An 8,093-nucleotide genomic window follows, 5' to 3' on the forward strand; every position below is an offset into this window, starting at 1 on the left:
TCCGTGCATTTTAGTGGGAGTTTATTGCCTTTATTATGCTTTCTCATCTTGGATGAAACTGAACGACAAAGAAATAAACATAATAAAGGATGTTCGATCACTATGTGTATTTAGTTAAACTCATGATTCACATGGGTTTTATATAGTTTCTGAGCAACCATGGATACTTACTTGTCCATTCGTTTAAAAGCTTTTTTATTAACATGATTGCCGGAATGCTAAAACTGCTTGTCAGTATTCTTATTTACTGCAGATAATACATAGAACAACTCGATATAATGTCATTCAAAAAAAATTAACATCCTATTCCCAAACCGACACCGACTTACTACTACGGAAATAGTTTTTTTTCTCTTTTTTTCTTCGTGATAATTCTTTCCCCCACAGAGCATAGAGAAGCTATTATTCATAATATATCGTGGTCCATAACTAAGATCGGCAACTGTTAAATCCTGCGGGGACAAGAACTGTAATACGCATGCAGCTTGGGAATTACAGCTTGGTATTTTGGTTCGACCAGTTATTACGTCCAGCGGTTGTTCCTATATTCCGTCAAGGCCTGAGCAATTTCGGCATGACAACGCGCGACCTCACGTTGCACGTGTGAGTCACCAGGAACTTTTTACAGACGGGCAACATTGACGTTTAATCTTGGCCGGCGTACTCACCGGACTGCAATCCGATTGAACATGCCTTTGATTATCTTGGACGGCGGCCTGCGAACGTCTGCGAACTGATAGCAGCGCTCCACCAAGAGTTGGCTAGAATCCCACGGTATCTGCTACGTAACTGCTGCGGGTCCGTGGGGCGACGTCTTGGTACTGTGGTTGCCAGTAGAGGTGGTCACACGCGCTACTGACTGTGTCGGTGAAATTCCTCTAACCAGTCTATTGAAATTCAATTTTTGAAGCATACTCGACCATGAATCGCTTTCTAATTGGCCATCAATTATCTTAAACTTTTAATTTTAAATCACGGTAAACAAAATACTGTACAGTGATTTCTTTTTCTCGTCAGTGTATACATGTATTTAAAATGCAAATAACATTATTGTTTTTAAACTTTACTCTACTCTTATTTATGAAATATGTACAGATTCGTTTCAAGCAAAAGGTTAGCTTAAAACACGCCTTACAAAAGCTAGAATATTTAGCATCTCTGACTCTGTTGAGACGATGTTTCTTTGAGAAAATATTTGGGTCATTGTGAAAAAAAAGGAAAGAAATAAACATTATAACACATTAAAACACGGTGGCGATACCCTGGGTATGCAGGGGTGCAAAATGGCGGCGGAATCTCTCGATGTAATGCAGCTGCTAAAGCAAAATGACTATGTTCCGACTTTTAAAAGTAAAGATGAAAAGTCAAATAAAGGTAAAGGTCAAAAATTAAAGAATATAATTGAACGTCTTGTCAACAAAGTTGTTATTTGCTTATTAGCCAAATCGGTCAAGTACTAATTTAGAACAAGTTACAGCAAAATTAAATATAATAGATCCACGACCCTTATGACACCTACAGCTTTATATCTAGGTGTCGCATGAAAATACACTCTCCAAAGGCCATAGCAGTATCGTGATCAAGTTTCAAGTTTCTAGTGCCAACGATGTATGGGAAGAAACATTTAAGAACGAACGAACGGACGGACAACATCACAATATATTTTGACATATAATATGCCTTTAACATTTAAAAGTATTTTTCGCTGACTTTTTTTTTGTCCGTATTATTGCGTGTCTCTAGCAGCCAGTTAAGTCACCCCCACATGTCAAAAACACCCCCACATAGCATAATGAAAACACCTCCCCCACATAGCATTTCCTTTCAATCGCCCGGAATTGTCGAAAACTGGCGATTTCACTTGCTAAAGTTCTACAACAGCTTTGGAACATGTCAAGCCCGGTTCCGCCCTACAAGCCGTTTTTCGAAACACATGGGGATAGCTGGTTTAGTCATTTTCATAAAAATACCTTCCTGCATAGCAGCTGCTTTTTTTCCGTGAGAATGCGCCGTTGCACTTTTCACAAAAATACTAAACTCAGGAGCCCAAACTTTATAGCCGAGGGTGTATTATTCTTATGAGCGGGCACTCGTCTTTATTTCGTTAAAATTGGTTAAGTATTAAGACAGTAATGATGAAAAATGTTACCTGAATCGAGAGATTCCGCCGCCATTTTGCTCCCCTGCATACCCAGGGTATCAACATATAAAAGGTTAATTGTGTGAAAAAAAAGGATTTTTTGTATTAAACAAAAAAAAAAAAAAAGAAAAAAAAAAACAGAAATGATAATAATAATAAACACTGGTCCCGTGCCTGTGGTACGAGCTACAAAGCCTAGGAATCCAGTAACAGAATGCCCCCTCCCGGCCCCCTACTCACAAACTCACTTGTATATAAACTCATCTGACGTATTATTACTATTAATAAAATATAAATAGAACAAAGGTTATTGAAAGTTCTAATACTGCATATTTCATCAGGAAAGCCATGTTGATGTGTCAAAAGAGTAACTCAACGCTTAATTATCTGTCGTCTGCAAATTACCTGATTAATTAATGGAGCGCAAAACACGTGCGTTCGATGTTAGGAAAACCCTTTCGTCTAAATATAGAAACAATTATAATGTAGACTGGATCTACAACATTTAAACTTATCGAGCGCTTTAAATACCTAAGTTGCAAACCCGTCAAGGTAGTTTACATTGTTGCCTGGATATATAAACTTCCGGGTAAATTAACAGGTGTCCGAAGCAAGTTTCAATTTGCACAGGATTTTAGTTGGAAACCGACGTACAAACAATCATGGAGCTGAGGGAAAGGAATAAACCTGAGGAAAGTTTGAAGGAAAAACTGCGTGCAAAATGGCACACGAGAGATTTTACACCGAAAGAACACCACTCGAATATATTTGGAATGAACTTCTTCTTCATCTCGTCAATCTCTCTGCTAATTGAAAGTTTGTTCTTTCTGGTACCTCGTGTTTTTCCAGAGACAAGGTGGATCATGTCTTTAGTGACATTCATAATGTTTTGTGAGACTCTTTTGAACTGGCATAGATCATATTTTGACACGGCAAATTATGTGAAATCGGAAACAAAGGAAAAATACTTCCCAGATACAGATGAAACACCAGCTGGCTGGAAGAGCTGCTTCAAATGCCAGGTAAAATTTTGAGACTTAAAATCTTCAGCTATAAAATAACCTGCATTTATGACTGATAGCCATAATTTCAAAGGTAAAGTACTGACTAGTCAATATAATTGAACGTTTATATTGTTTTATATTTGTGACTGGCAATCTAATTCACAGGTGCTAATCAAATATTTTACTTAATAGGCCTATATATGTATATATAAGATCATATATATACATATATAGGCCTATTTAGTAAAATATTTGATTATGTGTCTAGCACCTGTGATCTAATTTCTAAGGTTGGGCATTGTGCTCACTGCTACAAGTAGACACCGTTGTTTATATGACTGAAAAATTGTTGAAAAAGACGTTAAACCCAAACACACACACACTAAACCACAGGCACCAGTATCGGACCTGGGACAAAGATATGTTTGTTTTCATCCTAAATGAGTTCAAAATGAAAAATATGTAGTGAAATATGAGCCCCGATCAAAATATACATATGTCTACTGTAAACATATGTATATTTTGAAGGGGGCTCATATTTCACTACATATTTTTCATTTTGAACTCATTTAGGATGAAAACAAACATATTTTTGTCCCAGGTCCGATACTGGTGCCTGTGCACTAAATGTCAAAACTTCTAAGGACCAAAATAATGGAGGATAAATCAGAGCACACCGTCATGTAAAGTTATTGGTTTTATAGCTTGCACATATAGCATGTAGACGCAGTATACGTTAATCGTGAACTGTACATACATCTATAGGATTAAATCACCAGAAAATTCGTATTTTGGAAATTAGTTGATAATTTCTACATAAATCAACCAGGAATTGAATCCCCTTTTGATACATATAAGTTTTGTTTGAATTTATCTTGTATTAGCAAATCAGCATTTAAACCTTTAAATCAGTAGCAATGAAAATTTTATCGGAAATTTCCTCCACTATTTTGGTCTTTTGAGTGTTAGACTTGAGCGGAGATATATAGCCCATAAGAAAAATAACTCGATATTTCCTAAGATTGCGTCAAATTAGTTACACCAAGTACTGACTTCCAGATTATAACTAAAAATGATCTTTCTTTAAAATTGAAGTCTGATCAAATTATGAACAATTTACATTAGAACAAGAGTTTCTATTCTATTTCTAAAGTATCTTAAAAATGCCTAATTAAGAAGAAAAAAACGAGTCCGTAATCAAGGCCCCCTTGGCAATAGTTTTTTGACCAAAACAATACAGAGGAATATTTACTTAATTGTCGTTAATTATAAAGTTTTATAGTTACCCTGTTACAAACCCTTTTCAATTTTGAATGGAAAAATAAGTAGTAACAACTGATTCTTGTGTTTCTATAACTTATACTCTGTCAGTAAGTTTTAAAGCCTTTTTAAAAAATATAGAAGTAATTTCCTGATATCTAAAAAATTTCTTCTTTTGAACAGTTGCAAAATCTGGAGGTCAGTGCCTTTAAGTACACATTGGTAAACTTCAACTGATTGTCCAAAACTGAGGCTTTTTAAGTTGTTAATGAATTTTAAATGCAACCACACAATCATTCTATCTTCTGTGATAAACTTTTATTATTAAAGGGACTCATTTACATATTTTTCATGAATTTTTTTTCTTTCTCAAAAAACCTGGAAATGTGGTTAATGTGAAAATGACCACTAGCATACGATTTTGCAGGATATCCTATTAACCTTTACCCTGATAAATTTCTAAAATGGGCTGGTCCATCATTTAATTTGGTTAGCATCACTCATTATTCGAAGGGTGTTCACTGAAAATTTACTGACTGAATAGCGAAAAATGCAGACCATGATCAGCCTGCACGGATGTGCAGGCTGATCTTGATTGGCACTGGTGGCAAAGGCAGAATCATTTGCGGCCATCAGGCTGAAGGTTAAATAAACAAATTATGTACAAAAATGAAGAATTTCCAAAATAATGGAGAAAATCTGTTTTACCATTGATAACAAACACTTAATTATATATGTTCATTTGTTAACTATTTTTCATTGTCATATATATATTTATTCCTAACTGCAGTTTATACATAGTTTTGACAAATATCTTTTCTTTTATTTCTAACAAAGATTATTTATTGTTTAATAGGTAGATGTTCCACCAAGAGCTCATCATTGCAAACACTGTGGTAAATGCATGTTGAAGCGAGTCCATCATTGTTTCCTGACCGGTTCCTGTATCGGCTTTCATAACCAGAAGTTCTTCATCATGTTTTGCCTCTGGTCGGCTATAAGCCTGGGATTCTGCGTAAAACTTCAGCTGTCCTACCTCCATGTTGATCTACCTCTAAACTCATTGGAAATCTTCACCTACCTCCCACCCGTTACCCTAGTCAAATACGTCTTGGGATACATTAGTCTTGGACAAACATTTATTGCATTGCATTTCTTTATAACTGCTGCAACATTTATTACTTCAGTTTTAGCTTTCTTGTGGCACTTATTCCTTCTTTTAGAAGGGGTAACAATGTATGAAGGTTTTAAGGGAATTTATGGATATGCTGGCACAAGGGCAGAGAATATCAGGTCAGTGTTCGGATCATTTTTATACATTCCAGTTCTGATATTTTTGCCCTATAGATTTGATCAATCAATGAATGGAATACAATGGAAATTAAGGTCTAAACGGGTGAAAGGGAATTAATCAGTGATGAAATAGTGTAGCTTGATTAATTTTACCACAAGGCATGTTGATGCAAGTTCATTTTGTAAGCAAAAGAAAGTTGAGAAGAAATCCTTTTTGAAAAGAAAGGTGTTGTTTGTTGTGTCAAGTTAGGACCTGAAAAGTAAGGTGATGATAGAAGCTTGATCATATGGATAAATGATCAGTGCTGCATGTTATGATAAACAATACACTACAGGGTACTAGTATTTCTTGTTGAATAATCAATACAATTATAGTTTCAACTCTTTTCAATTGTTTCTTTGTTACATTGAAATATAGTCACTTAGTTTAATAACTTGCAATTGTTGTTTTGCTATACTTTGGTCTCTTTTTCATGCATGTCAATCCATCTTCATTTTTATATTCTTCAAGAAAAAAAGTTTATGATCTCGAGGAAGTCAAGACCAGCTGAAGGCCAAAACCTAAATGAATTCTGCATAAATCCAGAGAATCAGACAAATTTTCCGAAAAAGCCTTCCAACTTATATAATGCTGGTCTGACTACAGCTAATCACCTTGTCATTATTGGACACTAACCTTACAGTCTACGTGTTAAATTCATTTGACAAAACAACTTGTAATGGTCTTTAAAAAAAACATTCTTACATTTTGAATGACTGATCAAACCTAATCACAAGAAAATATATTTTTCTGTAGGGCAAAGAGATGTTTAAAGTTTAACACAAACGTTAGAGTGGCAACTGTCATATAACTACTGACAGCTACTTTGTTTTGAAAACATTTCCACATTATATGACTATAGTTTTCCAAGGTTGGTTACAACCAGATTTGTTTCAAACCATTGCCAATTTCTCTCTAAATGACTTTTTGACAGGTGCTTTTAATTTTCAGTAGTTAAGATCTAAATACGATTGATATGCATCATTGTTTTATTGATATAGTATGGATCTCATTTCTGCATGGACAGAAAATTATTTAAGTCACAGTAGTTGTTATTATTTATTAAATGACTAGAATTTTAAGTGATAGATTAACCAATACCTGTGATATAACTATATCATTGTTTTCTTTAATTTTCATAAAACTACAAATCTGCTCTATGACAATCTATAAATAGATAGTGTAATAAATTTTAAATTAATGTTAAAATATATTATGTTTACATAATTGTATATTTCTTTTTGTACTATTTATATTTTTATATATATTTATTTGATGTATCGTATGCATAAAAATCACCATTGAATTAAGTGTTGTATTCAAAACCATTTACATTGTGTACATATTGTATTTGCTCAAATTCAAATGTTTGAATGTACAGACAAAAGTAAATGATATCCAAAAATACTGTTTTGGTTTTTCTTCTCTACTTTTAATTTAATTTCTCTTTATCTGCTTATAACACGGAATCCCATCTATCACCCAAATACTGTAACTCCAGTGTCATGTAACTGTTCAGTTAACAAAGGTACCATTCTTACTAAACAATGAAGATAGAGTTTAGATAAATTGACCAGTTGTGGTTGTTATGTATAAAATTAGGGAAAATCTTGTTTCTTTGTTGCCCAAAATGTAAAATACTAGTGGCTTTGGCCTTCATTGAATATACTGTGAAATCATTTAAATTCGCTGGCATGAAATTTCGTGCAAACGTGTAAAAGGACTGTTTTGCGCGGGCTTTAATTCATGCATTTTCAATTTATAAATGACAAAATTAAATTAAAAAATAATATTAGCGCGGTCATAAATTCGCGCATCGGTTCTAGCGCGAAATACGCGAAAATTCGTTCTACGCAAATAAAAATGATTTCACAGTAACTGGTATATTTAATTTAATCATAATTAATCCACAACCTGGCTATTTACTGTTAATCAACATGGAAATTTTGACTGATTCCCACCTAGTATTCCTCTAAAATGCTCCTACACATGAATAGTTTGTACAGTTGATTGTTGGATTAGCCCTTGTGACAGACCTCGTGCACCATTAAGGATTTCATACACATTCAGCTGACATATTGTGATAGGAAAGGCTTCCATTTTGCATTGTGTGTATATGAGCTCAGATCATGAGCAATTTGCAGATAACATCCTGGATGATGCCTCAGACAATAAGGTTTTAACTGTATTCAACTGAACTAACATGAAATGTTTGTAAAGACATTTCACTTAACCACTCCCAGTGAGAAGGTCCTTAAAATGTAATCAGTAATCGTACAGGGGCCTCTGTGGCTGAGTGGTTAAGGTCGCTGACTTTAAATCACTTGCCCCTCAATGATGTGGGTTCAAGCCTCAC

At 34.4% G+C, this 8,093-nt stretch overlaps 1 protein-coding gene across 1 annotated transcript; it reads left to right on the forward strand.

Moving 5' to 3' along the window:
* The first annotated feature begins 2,719 nt into the window (after positions 1 to 2,719).
* Positions 2,720 to 7,100, forward strand: LOC128557015 (palmitoyltransferase ZDHHC22-like). The gene is made up of 2 exons (XM_053543425.1): positions 2,720 to 3,162; positions 5,261 to 7,100. The coding sequence occupies exons 1-2, from the start codon at positions 2,803 to 2,805 to the stop codon at positions 5,813 to 5,815; spliced, it is 915 nt and encodes a 304-aa protein (XP_053399400.1). The 5' UTR covers positions 2,720 to 2,802; the 3' UTR covers positions 5,816 to 7,100.
* The last annotated feature ends 993 nt before the right edge of the window (positions 7,101 to 8,093 follow it).

The sequence above is a fragment of the Mercenaria mercenaria genome, chromosome 1, assembly GCF_021730395.1.
Source record: "Mercenaria mercenaria strain notata chromosome 1, MADL_Memer_1, whole genome shotgun sequence".
Taxonomy (NCBI): domain Eukaryota; kingdom Metazoa; phylum Mollusca; class Bivalvia; order Venerida; family Veneridae; genus Mercenaria; species Mercenaria mercenaria.

Excerpts from the sequence above, each read along its gene's own strand:
- LOC128557015 (XM_053543425.1), top strand. The coding sequence starts at position 2,803 with ATGGAGCTGAGGGAAAGGAATAAACCTGAGGAAAGTTTGAAGGAAAAA. Across the intron at positions 3,163-5,260 it reads AGAGCTGCTTCAAATGCCAG|GTAGATGTTCCACCAAGAGC; the intron begins GTAAAATTTTGA and ends ATTGTTTAATAG.